We start from the raw sequence: 22,883 nt of genomic DNA on the forward strand, positions 1-22,883 counted from the left end.
CAGGAAACCCCACAAAATGACTATGTTGTATTACGGCATGAGACAATGAGACACCGGGCCTAACCATATACACGGGCACATGACAGCATGGAAATAGCTTTGAGGAATTCCTTAAGGCTGAGGGAATGCCTAAATGAGCGCTGATGCTGAGCACAGGAAAAAAAACAAAACCAAAAAATTATAATTTTGCCTGAAAAGACCAGATTAAAGAAGGTCACCACTGCAGTATAGGGACTTTACATAGATTTAGCGTATAGTGAAATATTCCTGAAATTATTGTAAAGTTATTATTTTAGAATTTTACACCAGGCCCTGCAATGGACTGGCGACCCATCCAGGGTGCACCCCAATGTCAGCTGGGATGCCCCCACCCACCCAGCTCCCCGTGCGTGACCCTCAATGGATAAGCGGTATAGAAAATGGATAGATGGATGGACAGTTACACCAATTCATTTAGAGTCAACATTTCTCAAGTTGCTTCTTCATCAGTGAAGCCAATTTTGTTTTAGAAAAGCCTGAAAACAAATGCGCTTTCAGGATATTTTACTTCGTCCATAACTGAAGCTGAATCCTTCAATCGTGGACGATCATTTGTGGAAACGATGACAAGTCCTATCGAAGCACTGTCTCCAATGATGAGGACTGACCGTTGGGTAGTTCAACGGGATCTGTAGTTGGAATGAGCCTGCAGGAGTGAGGCCTCGCAAGGATGAACCCTCAAAGAATTAGCGAATACCTTTGAAGATCCAGGAAATCTGAAGTTATTGAGAATTTTTAGTGGAAGCGCCATGCATTCAAAGCCTTGAACCTTTTCTCATTCACCCTTTGTTCAACGATTTGCCTGTTTTTTCTAGAAGTATCAGTGGGAAGAAAAGTTAGCTGCTGGTGAACATAGCCGAGCACTTAGCATCTATCGGATCAGCCAATGGACTTAGAGGATACTGGAGATCTACAAAGTCTTAAAAGAATACTGGGCATTCATTTATCATGTGGGCCAGTAATAAATGTGTGTTGACGTTGAGTCCATATCTGCTGTTTGTTTTTGTTCAAACTGGTTCCACACCAGGATAATCAGGTTGACTTGGGGTCTAAATCACAGATCTTGACAACTATGAGGGACGCACACAGTTCAAGACTGATCTGAGCAGATGATCCAGCGATGTGAGGTGATGTGTGTGTGTGATACATGCAGTCTGAACATGCCAGACTAGATCCCCAGAGACTTGAAATTCAACATTGTGTATGGAACAGCGACGGTCCTGCGCCCTTGGATGATTCATCTGGTGTGTACATTTTTAAAATTAAATGTTTTGTCCGTCTTTATGTTTGTGAAAAAAATCACGTTTCTAAAATATGTTGAGATTTGAAAAATACCTCATTGTGCACTGGCTTATGTTGAATGTATCAAGTTAAAAAAAAAAAAGGAGATTGTGATACACCTTCTAAAACATCAACCATTTGTAACACTGGCTGAGATTAAACCTCCAGTTTTCACTAGCAAGAACGTGGTAGAACTCGGCTCAAGCTGTTTTAAAAAAGTAAAATGTGAAAAGTAAATTTACCCACATTGGCCCTCTACAAACTAGTAAATCAGTCCTAAGACACACTAAATTGCACTTTCTTTGACTGAATTATTGTAAAAAAAAGACTGTGATTCTCAGAAACCTGAGCAGTGGAGGGAAGGTGTGTGTGGGAGGACAAGAGCAAAAGTTAATTTAGGGAAGACGGTCCAGGGAGAACCAGTGAGTCACCAGCAGGTCAGAGGTCAAGGATGTCAACAGGGTCCACAGGATGCTGGCGTCATACTGAGAGCATGGAGGGACTCAGGCAGGGTTAAATTTAGAAATGGCATAACAGTGTCAGGACAGCCCTGTTGGTTTGTGTCCTCCTATTCAGGCACAGATACAGTTTCACTCCAAAAGCTTTTGCAAGTGCTTTTATCTCTCCATGATGTTTGGCAGGAAGCTAAATTGATTAGTGACTGTTTTAAGAATGAGTCATACGTCCTTTGCCTAAGGAACTATTATTTTAAGAATGGTAATATTTCTTTGTCTGTGTGGGAAGGGGCAAATAGCGCAGAAATTACATTTAAATGTCATTCGATACTATGCATCAACAAACAAGGAGATTTGTGGATTATCACTGAATTCAAGCAGTGTTTATTGTTGAGATTAAAAAGTGCTCTGTTGAGCTGAAACATGATACGTCTCGTCCACGGAGGATTTCTGTCTGTTTGACCGTTTTATCATGTTATCAATACTTTTGTGTTCGCGATGAGTCAAAGTCACCATGAATCACAAGAAAATTCTAGCTCCATTGATGATCCCCAACTTTTGCAGCTTCATGTCTTGTGTCTCCCTGGGTGCGCATTTGTTTTACCGGAGGCTGCTTGACTGGTTTGCTCCACTCTCACAGTTCTCATCAACTTTGTTTCCAGCACCGCCTGTTTGCAGCAAAAGGCTTTCATAGTAGCAGTGTAAATTAAAGCTTTATCTATACTTGTGTCAAATTAGTGTCGTAGGTTAGGGCATCCCGCCAGTGCAACCTACCTTCAGTATGTAACCGGTATTCACGGCATAGCCTGATGTCTACCATCTAAAAATAAAACTGTGTGTTGTGGTGACAAGCACAGTAATACTGCATACCTACAACCGGTCCAGTCGTAACATCACATTTCCCCATACACGCTTCCTTGCACACTTTATAATCTTAACTCTTGTCAGCGTTCAAGTTATTTCACTAAATGCCATTCAACATTAATTGACTTCAACTTTACAACAAAAAAAAAAAAGCTCAGTAGTGTTACAGAGCAGTACAACCACATCAATGCAGAAGCAGATACTCACAGCCAAGGAGATAATATGTGTCAGCTAAAGCATAGGCTTCTTGTAGAGCTAGCACACAAGTCAGCCCGTAGAGTTAGCTTGTAGTTAGCTAATAATTTGATCGTAAGTAGTAGTTTGCAAATGATGAGTTACCTTATAATTACAGTTAGCTCAATTTATTTAGTTGGTAGTAACATAATTTATATTGCTGGTAACTAGAGTTAGCCAGTAGTTAGCTAATAATTAGAGTTAGCTAGCAACTAACGTTTGCTAATAGTTAGCAAATAAATCGAGTTACTGTAGCGAGTAACCAGAGTCAGCAAGTATTTACCTAATAATTAGAGCTAACTGGTATCTACAGTTAGCTAGTGGTTAGCTAATTATTAGTTTCTTAGTAACTTGAGTTATCCAGTGGTTAGCTTTGATTAAAAAAATAAAAACATAAATTCCTTTGAATGAATATCTGAGGAGGAAAATCCCTTTGTTTATTATATTCACCGTTAAGTCGGCTAACTCCCGTGAGGAGGGCACAAAGGCAAAACTGTTGAGGATTCATAAAATGTTTGGGAACAATTAATCAGACTCATTGACATTCCTTACAAGTGTGGTTTCTTGCCACCAGGTCAAACATTCATTCCCATTTTATTTCTTTTTGTTGACATGTTTAATACCATCTTCACCAGCTCCATGGTTGGCGTCCGCCAGGTAGTCTCTAGTTACTAGCTAACTTTTGTTCCTAGCTAACTGTAAATGTTTTTGCAGCATTTAATTCTTTTATTGTCAAATGTACACTTAATAGATGCCAGGATGAGGGATGGGGGATGACGTGCAACAAAGGTCCCCAGTCGAACTTGAACCAAGAACATTGTGATTCATTGCGGGGGCTTTAACTGCCAGGACATCTCTATATTTATCTTTGTGTCCCTACGCTCTTTTGATCCCCTTTTCTTGGGATATGCCGGGATCTACTGTTTAAGATTGCTGAGTGCAAAGGCGTATCCAGTACCACTACAGCAGGACAGTAACACTTCTGTCTCATGAGCATTGCATCATATGTTTGCATTTGCCACGTCAAGAAATCCCTCATTGGATATACATTATTGTTCGGAGCTATGACAAACTGCTCAGTTTTCCACTTAAAGTTCTTTTTTGGAATAACTCAATCTGGTCTGTGGGTAGTGATGAACCTCTTCTGGGACAGACCAGAGGGTGTGGGCTTTGTTGACTGTAACTGACCATGATTTGCTGGACAAACCGCAGGAGGCAAGTCATCCCACATTTATTTTTACGGCTGGAATCCCCCATTAACCAAACAGGAGACTCTACACAAACATTTATGCGCAGTATGGAAACACGGTCGCATTACAGAATTATTTCTTTTAGCTGTTAAGAGATTCAGAGTGGTGTTTAGATAACTTACAATAACAACTTTTTGTTAAAACAGAACAAGGGATCTCTCTGCTTAACACATGACCCTCTGTTTTGTTTGCTTCTGGAGATAAAACATACAGTAGATCGTGTTCTCCAACCTGAGGGTCAGGACCCCACAAGATAAATCATGTTCCAAGACGATTACGGGGTTAAGAATGAAGAAATAATGTTCAAAACAGTTTGGATCGTTCCGAAAGCTTATGACTTATTGGCAGCAGTAATGTTCCTGGTCCCAATAGATCCCAAAGAACTTCATTGATATTTTTCAAAAATTGAATAGCATGGTGGTCAAATGGTAATGAGGTGGTGTAACTCCAATGAAAGCAAAGAAGATCATCAAAGGATTTTGCTTCGTCACACTGTCTGGTTAGGCAGGTTCATAATAAGCATTTGTCTTGACCGGCATTTCATCGAATGGACAGAGGGAAGCAACTCAACCGGTTGAAAAGAAATTCCGATTGTTTGTGAGTGAATGAGAAAATGACCCTTTATTATAATTGATTCATTACTTACATCAAGTTTTCCGAAGATTTTTTTTTTTTCTTTTGGTCTCAATCACTAGTTTCATGTCTCCTTGAGAAACCTCTTGTAACCTAAACTTAACCAATTAGTTTTAAACCTAACAGAGGAGTTGCCTAAATCAGGCTTGTGTTATCTAAACTTAAGCAAGGAGTTGTGTACCTAAACCTTAATTAGTGAGGGTTTTGTCGCCTAAACTGAACCAAAGAGTTGTGTTATGTAAACCTAACCCAGAAGTTTTAATGTTTGAACTGCACCAGGGGGTTTTGTTCCTGAAACCTAACCAAGGAATTTTGTTGCCTAAACTGAACCAAGGAGCTTCATTTCCTAAACTTACCAAGTATTTCTGTTCTCTAAACCTAACCAAAAAGCTTTGTTTTTCTAAACCTAAAAGAGGAGTTGCCTAAACTAAACCAGAGTTTTGTTCCCTGGACTTACCAAGTGATTTGGTTGCCTGAACATAACGGAAAAGTTTTTTTGCCTAAATCTAACCAAATGGCAGCTTTGATGGAAAGCGGCTTCCTTTCAGAAAGACAAACAGAGAGCCTCTGTGGAAGAATGCCTTCCAAGAAAATTTTTCCCGACACCCAAGATGCTTCGAGGCTTTAAAATGGGAGTCCACTTTTAGATGGGTGATGTCACTGTGGCTTTGGTCATCGTTTATATATTCTATAGGGGGACTTTTCTCAACAAAACATCAGCCTTCAAAACAGCAGAGACCTGCATCACTGCTTGTTATTCAGCCGGCCCTCTGCAGCCCCAAAACTGTCTGATGATTCCAACTGCTCAACATTTTCCTCTGTTTAAATGTTGTTTGGATGGTTGTAAAGCTGGGCTGCCTCCATGTATTTGTGCTAACTAAGCCATTAGACACACATTGCTCTAATGTTGCTGCAATGTATTACACACCCATTTCTGCTGCACACACAGCTGGTGTAAGTACAGTCTAGGATTGCTACATCCAGCTGTTCCAAAACATCTTCCTAATAGACGTTTCTCCTCTCTCCTCCCTATGTACCCGTGTTTTAATTGAAAACAGTGGCAGTGCTGACATTTGGTTTCAGCCTGGTATGCACTCCATCTGCCTTTCCTTCCTCCTGTCAGAGTCACTGACTCCTCTTGCCTCGCGTATCCCTCTGTTTACAGGGCCTTATCAGAAACAGAGCAGGAAACATCCAAATTCACTGTCAGTGTGAGACGTTTAAATTTGCTGTAAGTTTCTGACATTGTAAGGCAGATGCAAGGACAACAGCAGTATAGTAGCCAGCCTTTATCAACTGCGTACAATTCACTCACAGACTGGTATATAAAATAAATACTCTTCTTTTTTGAGACATGGTGGCATACAGAACTAGTGACCTCGTCCACATTATGTGTTACTACTTTTATGTGTTGAGCTTGTACATCAGGCAACAGAGATAATACATAGAACGTTGGATTATCAACAGCTATGCTCTAAAAACTTCTTGCACTTAACCAATGCTTTCATAACCTAAGTGTTTTAGGTCATATTGGTTGGTTGGCATACGCAGCGCATGCTAATTCCCGTCCCCTTTTTAATTGTTTGTGGTGTGCAATACTCCAGCTCTGTTATTAGTCTTTGGTTTTTAGTATTTGACCCCTTCAGTCATCGCACATCTCCCTTTTCCATTATTCCCAAAGAGGTGTCACTCGTTTTATGTCCCGTGTCGCAGGAAGCCTCTGTAGTCTTTGCAACAACGCCGCCAACAGAATTACCAGTTGGAAGTGCTTGAGGGGTAAAGTTTTCTGTTTCCATTTTAGGTTTTAATTTGGATAAAATCTTTCCATATGCACCTGTTGCACTGCTGTAACTTTTATCAGCTTCCTCTAAACTCTCAACTCATCATGCCATTTATTTATCCTAAACAGCTTGACTTCCCTCTTTGCCTGTTGCTGCTCTTGATGCTAAGTTTGTTAGTCTCATTTATGCCCCAGGAAGCTGTAATTTACTCTACAGTTCTGCATGAAACTGTGGCAAACCACTGAGTGAAGCCCGGCGTATCAGTAGTTGAAGCAACACTCCATCCGCTCCATCAAATCCAGACACGTGTGCTGCTTATCCTGAGGGTCACAATGAAGCTGCATGTTTAGGACATCCAGCTTCCTTCTTTTAATGTATATGGAAACAGGACAAGGCAGGAAGGACTTATTCAAGGAAAGACCGCAAAGACATTTTCTCAGAAATGATGACTGCGGTGACTATCGTTTTACAGCAGTTGAGTAACTTTCAAGGAAGCGGCAGAAATGTGACCGTGACATCTCACCTTTGGGTGTATTAAAATGGGTCAGGTATCACAAAAAGTACATGTTCTTGAACACTGCGTCTGTTAGGTTTCCGTCACGTCTCTCACAAGCTTGGCTCAGGGATTGTTTTCACCAGCATCACTTAGCTGAAGGCTTTGACTGAATGATTCCATTCAGTCCTTGTATTGTGGGACAATCCAAAACTGCATGCAGCCACCTCATTTCTGTTCAGCCTTTTCCAAGACATAAGACTGCACGAGCCTTTGGAAAATGGGAATGAAACATCCTTTTTGCTTTTAGACTGAAAGGAATGTGGCACAGTGTTGATGGCTTTTGCAGGACTGGCTTGCTCCAGGCCCGTCTGTCCAGTTGATGGCTGAGTTCTTTATTTTCTTTTGAAGCAGGAATGTAGGTTAGTGAATTGATCAGCGCTAATAAGGCTGTTCCAAGTCCCTTTTCCAGCAGAGACCGCATGGACTGAAATAGCTCTGCTTTAGTACAGTCTGGACATGTACTTAACCCTGACGTTCAAACAAATCTGTGTTGATTTCACATGAAGGGATCGGACTGAAGCAGCGACTGCGTTTGCTCACGAAATCGTATTAGTTAGCCATCTGTGACATGAACCACCTGTGAGGTCAGTAAGGGATATTGTCAGTGACTTTCATGAACACACTATGAGAGGATTGATTCGTTATTGACTCTGATTCCATCTCCATCAGTCGATGCATTTAACATGTAAATAACCATGAAAGCAATACAACATAATGATTCTGATTTGAAGCCACAGATTCCAAAACTTGTCAGTCCATGACCTCCAAGAGTAGGTCCCGCCCAACCCCCTCCATCCCCGTACAAGTGCTCTCATGTACATTTGACTTTCTAATGTATCTTGTATATGGCCCTTGGCAGCACCTGTTTTAATGTTTACTGTGGCTGGTGATCAGTCATCGTCATTATCATCACCAGCTCACACAACCCAGACACATCAAAATTTAAAATAATTGTAATTTGGCATAGAACTTACGCTGCGCACCATTAAATAGGGGGTAGAGAAGTCTGGTCAATTCATGAGCTCGGAGGCAAGATTTCATTTGAAATCACAGGCTCCTGGAATCACGCTCGCGCCACCGACCACAAACCTGGAAGGCTTTTTAGTGAGGTTGCCTGTGGATTATTTCAGCAAACAGCCAGATAAAATAGACTTGGATGACACTGGACGGTGCCCTAGAGAGTTTCTAAACAGACTTTTTGTGTAGTTTTGTTGTTGTTGATCTTTGACTCCAGTAGTTTTCAGCAACAAGTGGCTGGCTTTTTCATGAATTGAAGACATCCAACTGCAATTGCTTGGAAAACAAATTGAAACTTTTTGGGTGAAATTTCACTCTCAGGGTTTTGATTTAATGAGTAGAACATTAACTTTTTTTTTTTTCTTTAACAGCTGGTATTTGAAAGGAACCCCCTGACTGACAGACACCAATAATATCTTGTGGCATGGAAAGTTCAGCAAAACAGATATTCAACAATAACTTAGCAATACTTTTAATAATATGGAGTGTCTGTGATTGGACGTTACCTCTACTTGAAATACAATTTCTCTGCACTGTCTCTTCTGATTTCATAGTCAGTTATGCCGAAGACCCTCTCCAAGTCCTCCAACAAACATTTTTAGTGTTTTTGCCCCACCTGCGTTCTCTGAAGATCTGCTCCTACTCTTAACCCTCTGATGGGTTGTCACACCACATGCCGAGTTCTAGCCAATCAGAGGCAGAGTTGGGCTGTGGGTGGATCCTCTGGGGATGCCTCTTCTGTGTTTCTGGCTTTAGGTCTGCAGTAGTTATCATACATGACACCCTGCTGTACATTATTTCACTTCATAATGACTCAGCAAGTCGTCATGACCCAGCAGGTTGTTTTAACCACCGGAAGATGCCAGCCACCTCTGTCACTTCTCCATCAGCACCTTAGTGTTGGGAGGAAGCACCCACCCTGGAAACTTCCATCCTCAGGAATAAGTTAGCTTTTCCAGACAGCTGTCTCACTTATGGAAAGACTCTAAGAGGGACCCTAATGGAAGCCAGATGAGTTTAGATTCCACAACAATAATTAACATGCTCCATTAGTCAGCGTCTACACTGTAATTCACCGGGTATCTAAGGTGGTACTGGGTGGATGTTAGCCCAAGGCGTTACCACGACAACTTGTCTGTTTAGGTTGACTGCAGTCTGACTGTATCACAACTAAACATCAACTACTCAACCACTGAAAACATGACAACAGCCGTCGTAATAAAATGGCAATGACTGATGCGAAAAAGCAGAATAAGGTCCTACATCATGATAGTGGAAGTTCTTTACATTCCCCCATATGGAACCATATTTGACAAATTCCCTCGAGGTGTTATGACAGTACCAAGGTGGTTCCACGAAAAGAGCTTCTCAAAATACAAAAGAACTGCACAACAATTGGGACAAAATCTGATAAAACTTTCCAAAAGCATGACATGATGTCATAACTTTCTGGAAGTATAAAAGTACATCTGCCTAAGGCCCCTACATGCCACACTCCCTGCCGCAGACTCTTGTCAGGTGTCTGAACTCAGTCACTACTTAACACACATTTACAAAGTAAACATTATTGGTCTCCTGAGGATGGCTTCATTCTGAGACTGGGTCTGATGTGGGAAGGCTGTCTCTGGCCCCACTGCGGTTTGACTCTTGAAAAGGATTCTGGGTTAGGGTCCCCATCGTCTGCCCAAACCATTGCCCCTCATGTCTTCTCCTTGATGTGGCGAGCTTGAGTGACCATAATAAAAATGAAAAGATCATAAATTCACAATGGATGCAGCATGTGTCAAGTTGTAAAATGCACACACTACCAAAGATTCAACCCCTTGCCTTTGTGTGGAAGTGGAGTTCTGCTTTTCACAGAGTATATATTTTATTATATGCACTAGATGGGTTTAATTGTCCCGTTTTGCACCCTAATCTGAGGGCAGTGAAAAAGCTGTCAATAAAAAGTCCAACCTACACTACATTTATGATTAGCCTCTTCTCGTTGTGAATATACTGTATTTGAGCAATGAAAATACTGGGAATAGTAATTCACTGTGAGGCTGTCCTGTGGTGTTTTAGATGTTCATATCTCAAATCATTAAACCATTGAACCTTTTTGCACAATCGGTATTTTGGCTCTTAGTCAGAAAAACACACATGACATCAACAATTCTTTAACTCTGTTCAGGTGTTACACTTTACCAGGATGGATTGGACCAACCAGCTCGATGAGCTTAAGACACATAATTATTATTACTTTTACCTTTCCAGGTTTGACATTTCAAAATCCCTCTTTAGTAAAGCCTTGTTTTGCTTTTTGGAGATTTGAGCTTGAGATCATTCATTCTTGACCCAGGTAACCACAGTTGACACACCAGGTTGAAATTCTGACTTCTGTGTGGTCTTGAAAATCGTACAAGAGTTGAACGCTCAGCTCATTCGCTTGAGATAACCCAACTTTCCTCAGTGTAAGACATGAAGTTCCAACCGTTCGGATCCGCTTCAAATTCTACCTTTGAGAATGGTCTCGTGAGCCAGCTACTGTATTACACAGATCTCAAGCTGCAGCCAGTCGGGAGCTTTACAGTGGTTATTAGTCCTAATACAGAATCGAGGGTTTACAGACATGCAGCTAGTTTGGACCACTAATGGGTACCCTCTTGGTCTTATGATCCTTGGGATTTGGAAACTTCCATTCCATTACAAGTTTTTTTTGAAAGTCATCGAAGCACGTTTACACTCAGACACTAACCTTTATGACTCAGACACAACAGCTGGAGGGAGGGAGAGAGGGAGGGGCCAGTTTAGGGCTGGATGGGCTTCCCTGATGTATTTCCATAATGCCTGGTCGTCTGGCACGTTTACCGTATATGAAGGAAGCCTGTGTGTTATGAAATTAAAGCTAGACTGGTGAAATCAACCGCTGCATAATTAGCTTTTTTAGCATGTGACTCCTTAATGTTTTCACCATACTGGGTGCCTTTTACAGAGTTCTGCTGGGAACAAAAGCCGGGCTGGCACTTCATGCAGCTGGGATGAAGCAGAGCTCAAGATTTAAGGCAAACACTCCACATCTGAAAGATCACAAGCTCTAATGGCCACCAAGGCTTTTTAAAGGATGGAAACTTGTTTTGTTGAACAATCTTGTAAAGAATATCAAATCACTGAGAAAATAAATAGCCTCCTTTACATCTGAGGGAAAGATTCCTAACACAGTTCACACCAGCAACTCATCATTTTTAAGGCAGAGTTTTGTTTTCATATGATGTCTGGCATGTATTTTTATGTACTACATGTGTATATATATATACATAGTCTTGGAGGTTGAAAAATGATGAAGTGCCATCAATTATTTTTATCCGGAGTATGTTTTTGCAGGCTGGAAGTTCATTGAAACTTTCACAAAAGAAGAGTTTCAAAGCTAAGGTGACAGAAGAGTTTCTTTTGAATACGGTGTCAGGTTATTGGTTGTAGTGGCCTGTTGAGTGACCACGATTGTGCTTATCATCCTTCAATAAATCTTGAATTAATGAAATAATACCAGTGTTCTGAGAAGAAAATGGCAGGAGGGAATAAACCCAACGAATGTGCAATTTCCCGCTGATCTGAACAAGTGAATACTCCATATTTCACCCCTCAAATCCCTCTTACATTCTGAGTCCGCCCAGAAACATCACCGTTAGCTGACAAGACAAAAGACAAAGGTACTTCATGGCTGGTTTGGAATTTTCCGTCAAATGAAACATTTTTCTTTTTAAAAGGCTTTTAAAAAGTTAGTGCACTCCGCTCCAATAACTGTCTGTGTAGTAACAAAAAAAATGTAATTTTGGGTCCAAAAAAGTCGGTCCAGTCTTTGCTGGTGTGCTGCTAATGTTAGCAGGAATGTGATCACTGTAAAAGTTTGGGGAGCTGAATAGCACTAGCATGTTTTTGGCTAGCTGGCTAGCTGCAGTAGCTTACACATCCCTGTGATGCCTCCTTACATCATCAATCACATTTTCCAAATATTTGCTATGCCACTCTCTGGTGTGAATGCGCCAGCATTCAAACTCTGGAACAGCTGGTGTCAAAATCTTGGTGGTACCTTTATGGTTCCCATATCTGATCTGGAATGATCTCATCCTGAGACGTAATCACCGCATGTCTTGGTGGTTCATGAATCAATAAGAGACCGAGTGCATGGGCGTCTGTGTGTGACGCTCCTTCTTCAGGAGGGGCAGCGGATGTGGTCATCTTTCTGCTGTGTTCATCTCCTACCGTCATTGCCACACTGATGGGAATGACTGGAAGGAACAAATCCAGACAGAGTGGGAGGCTCCAGTCCTGTCCACCCGACACACACACTCTCTCCTTCAGACAAACACCCACACTGTGCTGCTACTGGACACCTCTCAGATACTTGCTAAACCTCTGGCATCTAATCATTCATCACATGACGCACACACCTAACTGCTATTTGAGTGTTAAGATCAAGACATTTACCGTGTGCCATATTTATGGTTGTATTTTTTCCACATCAAAATCTCACATACGAACATGAAAGACTGTATTATTAGGGAACAAGAACCTTGAATGTGTTGTGTTTCCACAGATCCACCAGAGCCCCAACCGCCGCCTGCATCGCCCCCCCCCCCCCCCCTTATTCCCTACTGTCACACCGGCCTGCGCTCCCCTTCCATGAACCAGTCTACCATCCAGTCCCCCATCAAGCTGGCTTGCTCTCCCTGCCTCCCCTTCCAGAAGCTTCCTTCTTCAACTGTTATTAACATTTCCGTGTTTCTCACATTCTGCATTGTAAACTGTTTTCTTGTCTGTAACAACATCTACTGCACGTCTGTCCGTCCTGGGTGAGGATCCCTCCTCTGTTGCTCACCCTGAGGTTTCTCAGATTTTTCCCTGTTAAAAGGGTTTTCTATGGAGTTTTTCCTCAGTCGATGTGAGGGTCTAAGGGCAGAGGATGTTGTTATGATGCCATGTGAAGCCCTTTGAGACAAACTGTTGGTGAAAACGGGCTCTACAAATAAAATTGCCTTGCCTTGCCTTGAAATATCATCTTTAGCAATAGCAATGGGTAAAAGAATCAGAATTTTATCAATTTATTTGTTCCATCCAATATGTCAATCCCATATCTCTACTAATTCCAGATTTGTATGAAGTTAGCTAACTTATATTAGCCAATAGCAGCTGGTCTTGCTATATGGGGCCAGGAAAGAGGGGAAAAATAGGAGGAGGATTTTTCCCGGTGGCCTGGCCCCTTGGTAGCCTGCCTGGTTGGCGAGATTCCTTCCCCCTCAAGCCAGGCCGGGCCAGCTAGCAACAGACAGCGCAGATAAAACAAAGGTCTCAATTCTATCGAGGCCATTCATTCAATCAATCTGCTCAGTCAGTGCTGCTGCAGGCTCCAGTTTGTGTCGCGTGAGCGAGCGACACAAGAGAGCTGCACTCACTCGGCTCGCTCGCATTATCGCCCCCTCCCGAAATATGTCGAAGGGGCGTGTGTGAAATGGGTGGGTTCAGTGTGTGTGATTGGAGGGGGGCACTGACTTAACTGTGACGTAACACTTCAGCCAAAAGCGCATTGGTCCATTTTCCCGCGGCGATTCAAAAAAGGGGAGATACTTCAAACAGAGGTTATGAACTTCGTGTGTCTTCCCCACAACTGGGGGACGTTGAATCAACACCAAAAACACGAATACTTTGATTTTTATTCTAGGTGACCTTTAACTAATATTAACACTGGCCCAATACTCCCTTTGTATTTCATAGAGGCATACTCTATCACTAAAAATGTGCTTAGGGGTAATTTTTAGAAAAAGGAACTACTGTGTAAAGTCATTAAAAGGCCATTTTGCCAGATTATCTCTTCCATGTGAGCTGGTGTTCTCTTCTGGTTTTTATTCCCCAACCATTTTTTCAATTTAGCGTTAGGACAGGAGTCACGTGCCTATCAGTTGTGATCGGCTCTTTGAGACTTCCCAAGCCGGTCTTTAACAGTAGAACTGCTGTTTGTCAAATGTACTTTTCTTTTGTTCCTCCCGTCAGTGACAACAACCGTACTGCTGAACACCATCGTGTCTGGATCTGTAACTTTTTGAAATGATGAACGTGACGTGGAAAGGGATTCACTGTGAGCCCTGGATGACTGTCGCTTCCAGCTTAGATGTTGTGGCGATTAAATGGATCAAAATAATGCCAGAGTAACTGGATCATACAGGGAGGCTGCTTTGTCACACCTCTGTACAAAAGTACAACAAAGAACTTTTGAAGTGCTTGTTTTCTTAATGTTTCGGATTTGCTACGGTAGGTTGGCCTGGTTTCAGTCTAAACTTGCAATGTTTTGTTATACTGGGCTGCAAATGTTTTCTTCCAGCATAAATGCGAATCATTTATTGCACATTTTGTTTTACACAGTCCAGCATCTAATCCTACCATCTTATGTGTTGAAGCCTTTGTCTGCGGAAATCATTGGAAAACAACCCAAACCCAAAGTTCACGGATGTGTGTTTGGGATTTTCTCTGAATCAGTCTTCAGATTTGAACCAAAATTGTTTGATGAACCCGCCTTGGTTTTTGCTTTGAAATGACCGCATCGTCATGCAACGATTTCATTAAACAGAGTAACACTGAAGCAAGTGTTCAACTACAGTGTCACTCCCCTGTATTCTGTATTCTGGCACTAGCGGAGTGATAATAGAGACAATTAGAGTGCACTTTATCTTGGCGGCGTGTTTAGCAGGCCTGTACTGTCTGAACCTGTCAGCAGCGTTCACGCCCTCCAGCAGCTCCATGTCTGCTCTCCGCCCTGCAGAAAACAAGCCGAGGGTAACAAATGGATGTACAGTCATCCTGAGGGCGGAGGGATGAAGTGATAGCAGCTGTCTGGGCGTTTTCTTCCTCCTAACAGGTCTGAATGTCTTTCCATGTAACCTGGCCTTGTGCCCCTGGCTGGAAGATCTTTCTGTCAGAGTCTCATTGGAGGAGACTGCAAAATCATATCTAACCCTAACCTGGCATTGCCTAAGATTTATTTGACGTAGCAGTGGGGAGAGTGTTTCTGGCGGTGGAAAAGTCCCTCTTTAGCTTCCATTTACAGTATCAGTGGATTTATCAAGGGAACGTTTAAACCACAGGGAGGCTTGAAGTAATCTGTTGATGTTTCATCCACTTCACTTCTACAAACTATGAGAAACATCATGTTTGTGGTCTGTCTGCTTTGTCCAGACCCATCCCAGGGAGCTGTGGTCTTCCACCCAGCTTCCCAGATCCTCCTTCTTCTGTGTGCCATGACACATGAACATTCAAGTCACTTGCAAAGGAGATATTTCCCCGCTCTTGCTTGTCCCTCAATACGGTGTCTACCATGCACGTCTCTCTTCTTTATAGAGGGCCCTGCGTGGTTCTGAGTTTTCCGATGTACCGTGAAACGGTCTTCCGGACTACTAACACCAACAGTTCCGAGGCTTCAGTGTTTTTCCTTAATCTTGAGGTTTCATCCCTGTTTCCTTCATCCCTCGTCCGGCACACTAGCTCTTTTTGCTGCTATGAGCCATGTTTACATTATAGGTACAGAAACTATACAAAATTGACTTTGGAGGCCAACAGCACAGCAGACCTCCAAACACAAAGCAACAAAGAAAATAAGCATTTAGCATAACAGCTAAAGAGACACATATTTGTCTAAGGGTTCATGACATAACATGCATGTAGCAATACTTGTTGCAGTCATTATATTTCAACTGGAGCAGCGACTGTATGCCTGTCGCTGTGCCGCGGATCTCAGTTTTTGTGTGCAGCTCAACTCCAGTGAGGTTGAAGTGACAAGATGAACGTAGTAACATCTGGTTTTCCTTTAGAATGCTAGTAGATGCTACAGAAGTAAATTTAAAGAAAAAAATAGAATCTGATGCTAACAATGCCACGTTCTCCTTTTCTTCAGGCTACGACCCCGACCTATCCTGTGGTGGTGAAGATGGGCCACGCTCACGCTGGCATGGGGAAGGTGAGTTGACTCGAGAACCCATCCCATGTTCTGTCCACAATGTCTGTATCAGTGACAGCCGTTTAAATCAGACGCAGATTCGAACTAAAGAGCAGAAGCAGGGGGAGCAGTTGTGCAGAGGCAAACTTGTTTAATGTCCAGTCTTTATGCTAAGATAAGCTAACCACCCTCTGGACTACACAAAGAGAGAGTTGTATCAACTGTCCAGTTTCTTTTTTTTTTTTTTTAAATTTGTCATGCGTTTCTTTGCAAATGTTCTGATAAAAGTCTTCAGTGTCATGACAATGATTTAGGAGTGCATCGCGCTCAACAAATGATCATAGGTTTATTCAAATGACTTCTTTTCTTGTACAATAAACAAATGACCAAGTTTTCTTGGTTTGCAACTTTTTCATAATTTATCATTAAATCTTAAATTGTAAATTGTTCAAACATTTTTGCAAATGTACAACGTTAGGATGAAGAAGTTTAACCACCAAATGAGCAGTATGTACATTGAAAGGGTTGGGTTACATTTTATAGGAATAAACATACATTTCCTGATCTTTCTGTGGGCTCCGATTGAGAACCCCTGCAATATGAAGCTGGAAGTTACACTTAGAAACTTAAGCAGGAGAGCTAAGCTCATATTTTCTCCTTTCCCTGCTCATATCGCTGATCGCCTGGATTTGTCTTGATTGCAGTCGTGCAGATCGATTGAGCGATATTATCAGGACAGTTTTGTCTGCTAGGAGGAGACTGAGACCTCTGTCCTAGTTTGTCCCAGTCATGATGGCCACATCTTACTTAGAATCAGGCTTTAACGTGTGTGGCGTGTGCTTCTGGGTTCACTCTCACAGGGCGGAGATCTGATCTTTTTCAGAGAAGAGAAAGAGCAAAAACACACACACACACACACACCAAAACCAAAACAATGACACTTAGCCCTTTTTCATTGTGTCACCTGGGCAAAGGAAAAGCAGTAACAGTCATTTCATGGTGCTTCTAAACATACATCTGTCTGAGTCCCCCCCCCCGCCGCCGCCGCCGCCAGTCATTCAGATTCACAGGGGGAGACACTTCCTACACGTCTTTACCCTCGTCTGTCTGGATGGGCTTGGTTTCCTCTTTCAGGAGCCAGACATGCTATAGAATTTCCCATAAGTCTCCTGGGGAACTTGGCTGGCCCTTGTAGAGCAAGACCTTGTTTAACCCCGCAGACCTCACAGGGCTCGGAGAACAAACGGGAACATGTGGGTTTCAGGTCACTGATGCTGTGTTTGCTTTTAACAGAAACCTGTAATGCTTTAGTAACCGCGAAGCCAAGGTGTATTGTCAGCTCGCTAATACAATTCTGACTTACACAAACACCCAATACAACAGGCTCATGTAAAGCCACGCGGAGACGTTCACTGTTGATCAACCATTTACAAAATAAACACCTAATGGACGACGTATTTCTTAGGCCAGTCCAGAGGTTGGCAAAAGGGATTTTTACTCTGGATTTTGGGTTTGTGCAGAAAGTATGCATTTGCATCATTAAGCCTGCTCACAAAACCCATTCAAGACTCCCATTGGGTTTCAGATGAGGGAAGCGAACCTTCAGCATGGTTTACTTAATTCCAGGTTTTAGGATTCATTCCTTCTGAACTCGAATGGATTGTTAGAGTAATAAAGTTTTGAAGTTTCTCTCCACCTTTTTTTTTTCCCCGTGGGAGTCACTTTTTAATTGAGCCCTAATTCACAACAGGCCTTATCTGTAAATCATAAGAAAATTCAACAACGGGCACATTCCAACTCTCTATGGTTTTGTAGAGGTAAACCAGCCATTTCAGTTTGATGAATGTAAAGGTTACCTGCACTCATAAATAGAACGCGCTAAGATGTTCTGCTCTAGCAAAATGTGGCTAGGCTACCCTCACTGCTGTGCCTGAAAGCGTTCCTGCTGCTCTGCTAACCTGCTGCTATTCCACTCCGTCTGCAGGCTACACAAATACGACTGGTGTGAAGTTTTAATGCTAATAATAATTGTGATGGGGCGGAGAGGAGAGGAAGGGAGAGACATCCCTGACTGAAATCAAACCAGGCACCACATGCATCTTAGTCAGCTGTACCTTTTTAAATGTGGCTGCTCAAATAGCAGGCTTCATTCGACAAATATTGACGTAACTGGCAGACCTAAGCTCATCGCACCATTTTCCAGTGACATGTTTTAGTTTATGTGACATGAGTTTTTCCACCAGTTCTTCATCTCAGTGCCAGTGTTTCACCTTCTCTGGCTTCTTACCTTTTTACTCTCTGTTTGCATCACTTGTTCAGTTGTTTGTTTAGTGACTCTCAGGTGTAGAGGAATTTTGTGTGATGGAGGAGTTCATCAGACACGGAGACTCAGAGATGGTTCACACTGGACGCTTTACTGGACCTCCACAGCAGATGTACAAGGTTCGCTGTGAGACGAGGTCCAGGCAGCTCCCCCAGAACGTCTGTGTCCGACCTTGGTAAACAGTCATACCAGTAATGTCGGGCACTACCCAGTAATACCGAATAAGAACTTCCTAGACAGATGTGATCTTCACGTAGTCTAAACACAGCTACGCGTATAGACAACCCTGGCGCCGTGAGAGTCAGCTTTACGATCAGTAATTTATGATTATGAAAGAATTATGAAAGGCACCGCAGGTTCGATCCCGGACCCAGGTCAAGGCCCTGGGGTCAGACCAGCTTTCAACCTTACAGACGAATTATGAAGCTGAGGGACGAGAAAGTTCAAACAGAGGATACCAGATAAAATTCCTTATCATCAGGAATTGCGTCATGTTTTGGATGGATGAGCGTACTCGGAGCTCAGTGCTGAGCCTGCTACTAGCTGTCAGGTTCTACCTCTGGAGTCAGGATGTGAACTCTTATTCACAGTCACTTCAGAAGAGTTTGTTGTTTGAACTTGATCCCACTTATTGCGTATTCTGCAGCATGAAGGAGCCCATCTGTGTGCACCGTTTCATGACCTAGAAATGACAAAAGTTGACCATTGAGGATGGATTTAGGAGGCTAGCAGTTGTATCCCAGATAGTAGCCATCATCATTGTCCGTGTTAAGTTAAATGTAGTTCAAATTCACTGCCAACATCAGTTAGGGTGACCTGTTTTCCCAGGAAATGTCCTGTTTTCACATCTGAATTTGTGTCTTTAATTATAGATGGTATTTTGTAATATTACAATTTTCTATCCATACAGAGGAGGCATAATTTAAATGTATTGAAATTCCACAGCATCTCAAAATGTTACCATCCACACAACAGCAACCATTACTGGCCCATATTAAACCTGCATTTGAGCAAATACCTGACATATTTGATCATATTATGTTAAGAATTGACCTCATCTGAAGGAAAACAAGCAGCTTTACGTCTGACAAACATCAGCCGTACTCATTAGATTAAATCTTTGGATGTGGACGGAGCTACGCCCTTTTGTGTTTTGTTTTCCTGAGTGGAAATGTGTAAGGTAAAAATAATCAAAAGAATGTAAAGGAAGTTATGTTGTTACTCGACTGCTTTTGCGCTTCTTGGCTTGGAACTCAATGAAAAATGTTTAAAAATTCAGTTTCTCTGTCTTCGGTTGTCTAACTGTTATACTCTCTTTTGCAGTTGCAGTAAAACGACTTTACATGTGGATCCAAACCACAACATTCGTGTTATTACTGATCAAAGTGAACACACTGTTTATTGGACCGCGCTCGCCATCAAAGTCCCCGTCCCCTCTTTAAAATGCTAAAAGTTTCTTTTATTATTCTGTTATCATTGGACGCGTTCTTGTTTGTTCTCCTGGTGTTCGTTTACATGAGTAACGTAAGAGTTTTTAAGAGGGTTGCCTCATTTTATAAAAGCTCTTTAGGATTTCTTTGTTCCACCCTGACTGTTTGCTCGTCTTTTTCACTGTTTTATTTTTTTTTTTTTTTTTGATTAACAGTAGTCTGAGACCTCACAAGACCCTACTATCCTTTGAGCCCTTTCTGCCGATGTTGATTTAGAATATTGCCACAAAAACATGTGTTTCCCCTGCACATTCGGCATTGGTTGAAGCTGCATCTTAGAATGATCAACCAACCGATGGGAAAATAGTCCTGCTGTTGAAACAGGTTTTATCACTAAAGTAAACATGTTTTCAGCCCAGCTGTTGAGGAGCGTCTATGACTGGCAGATAAGATCACCATCAGTGATAGCGGAGGCTGATGTCGATGTGTTGAAGTGACATCCTCAGGGATGGTGTGACAAAGATAAACCGTTGAGGTTGTTTCTCTGACAAAAAAGTGGGAATAATGATCAACAAAAACAACATAAACAAACTCAACAGCTCCATGGCTATCAGCCTAAAAGTAATGGCTATTATTTTAAACATTGTACAGATGTTGGCCCAGAATATCGTGTGTAGTTTTTGAATATTCAAATGGCTCCGATGTTTCGATTATTGCCAAATCTGCAGATGCATTGAAGTGCACAACTTTTTCCATCGTAAAAGAGCAGTTTGAATGCCCTTAAATCTCTTTTCCATGTCTTTGTCCATCTGCTTTGTCTCTTATTGATGATGGCACACCCCCATCCCACCAATTGCCTCTCTACTAAGAGATGGACCAGTGTAAGGGACCGTAACGAGTGACTGGAAGTTCTGGACTTGATCATTTGGCATCTTAGACTTCTTGTCTGTCATAGATGAATTCATTTGATTGATGAGGTTGTCTCTAACATCATCCAGGTTCCCATGACCTGAAAGAATGAACCTTGAACACTGTGAAGCTGAGATAAGTAAAGAAGAACCAAAGATAACCAACACAGACAAATGTAAAAACAAGGGGGTTCCTGGGAAATGCAGTGAAGAAATGAGAGATTTCATATCAAACCTCACTGTTTTCTAATTGTGTGAAAGCAAGGGGAACAAATACCCAAGTAACAGCTAATTATTGTATCAGTGGGTTGCCGTTACGTAATTTCCTCACAGTCTGTGCCACCAGTCTACAGTCTAATCACTTGATGGGGATGAGGTGACGTAGTTCAAAGCCAACCCAGCAAATGTTTCCAACCAGGGACCCTTCATTATCCTGCCAGTGTACAAGTGTGAAATTCCTTTGGGATGCTATGCGACCACTAGCAGCTTCCAACAGAACGCTTTGTAATTAGGTGCTCTCTAATGAAGGGCGTCTCTCCAACAGATCAAAGTTGAAAATCAACAGGACTTCCAGGATATCACCAGTGTGGTGGCTCTTGCCGGGACCTATGCCACCACCGAGCCCTACGTCCAGTCCAAGTATGATATCCGTATCCAGAAGATTGGCAACAACTACAAGGCTTACATGTAAGTTGGTGCCGACAGTAAAGAGCTGCAGGGTCAAAATATTCTAACAACATTTTCAACCAGGCCATTTAATGCCTCAGAGTATCCAACACCACTTCGATGGTACTGTCCGTTTCCACTAGGTGTCAGTAGGAACATATTTTGCCCTGATGATGTGGACAAGGCCACACAATGATCACTAACCTCTTAACCTCTAAGGGGGGTCAGGTTTGCCTTAAGAGTGAAAATCTGTCAATAGCAGCTCAGCAATTAGCCTCCTGCTAACTGGAATGTGAATAAATAATTTCACTGTGTGGATCCTGTAGGCTTTGCAAATGTTCGAGTAAATGAATCAAAGTTTGACAGTAAATGAGTCGTTTTACAGAGGTTGTGTGATGCTCTAAACTATTTATCCACTGTTTCACAAGCGGAGCCTGTGACGTTAGCACATGTTGATAGTTGTTCGTGATAGCTTTCTCTGCCAGAAAATGGAGACCGGAGTGTCACTCTTTAGCTCGAGGAAGTCTCTCTGAGCTTTCCAAAATATTACAAGCCAGCAACAAGAGCATCGCTTTAAACATAATTTCAAGAAAACTACATTCTGTTGGAAAAGATGGACCCGCTTTTGACCTGACACCTTCAGCTGAGTAGGCGTATTTTTCATTCGATGTTTTGAGGTCACTAAGAGAGCGCATACCGAGGCGAACTCGGCCAAACCCACTGTCCTAAAAGGTTCCTCCGTAGTTCTTCCACGCTTCTCTCCTCCACCGAGTTTGGTAAAATTCGGCCTCCTAGTTTTTGTGTGATCATGCTGACAGATAAACAGATCACCTCCACGGTGGAGATAGTAATAAAGGCTATAAATACAGATAAGGCGTTCTGGGACTGGACATTGTTTTCAGCAGGAGGGAAACAATGCTTGCAGTCTGTTACAGGACAATCCTTCTCCCATTCCTCGCTCCAAGCCTCACACCCATCTGGCATCACGAGACCTTGTTCAGTAATATCATTAGAGCGTATGGCAACAGTACGAGTCGACGCCCACTTTGCTCTCTAGTCTTTGTTTCTAAACAATCATTTAACCAAGAGCAGATCAAGCCAGTAGCCAAGCCTTATCTCATCTTGTTTCCCTCTGGCCTCACCGTGAAAGCATGTCTTTAAATGGGTCTGACACAAACATACTGTAGGTGTGGATGGCGGCCATCATCGCTCCCGTGAGGCTTCCTGTTTGGAGTTATGAGTGACTAACGTTTGGTGGAGCGTCGCAGCTTTCCAACTGGCTGCAGATTGATTCATACCCTGATGTTGTTTTCCTTTTTCTTGATTTTTCAGGAGGACATCCATTTCTGGGAACTGGAAAGCGAACACAGGCTCTGCCATGTTGGAACAGATCGCCATGACTGACAGGTGAGGCATCTATGAATTATCCATGATGACATACAATTATTCTGTACAAATATTGCTGAGATACCACCCACCCTTT

At 42.3% G+C, this 22,883-nt stretch overlaps 1 protein-coding gene across 1 annotated transcript in view; it reads left to right on the forward strand.

The window, feature by feature from the left end:
* Nucleotides 1-22,883, forward strand: part of syn3 (synapsin III) — a 119,626-nt gene that overhangs the window by 82,173 nt on the left and 14,570 nt on the right. The window contains exons 7-9 of the mRNA XM_086201089.1: nt 16,032-16,094; nt 21,279-21,421; nt 22,733-22,807. Of these exons, the coding sequence (XP_086057215.1) occupies nt 16,032-16,094; nt 21,279-21,421; nt 22,733-22,807 (281 nt within the window). The remainder of the gene's footprint in view (nt 1-16,031; nt 16,095-21,278; nt 21,422-22,732; nt 22,808-22,883) is intronic.

The sequence above is a fragment of the Aulostomus chinensis genome, chromosome 4, assembly GCF_037954235.1.
Source record: "Aulostomus chinensis isolate RoL2024-O1b breed Wild chromosome 4, RoL_Achi_v1.0, whole genome shotgun sequence".
Taxonomy (NCBI): Eukaryota; Metazoa; Chordata; class Actinopteri; order Syngnathiformes; family Aulostomidae; genus Aulostomus; species Aulostomus chinensis.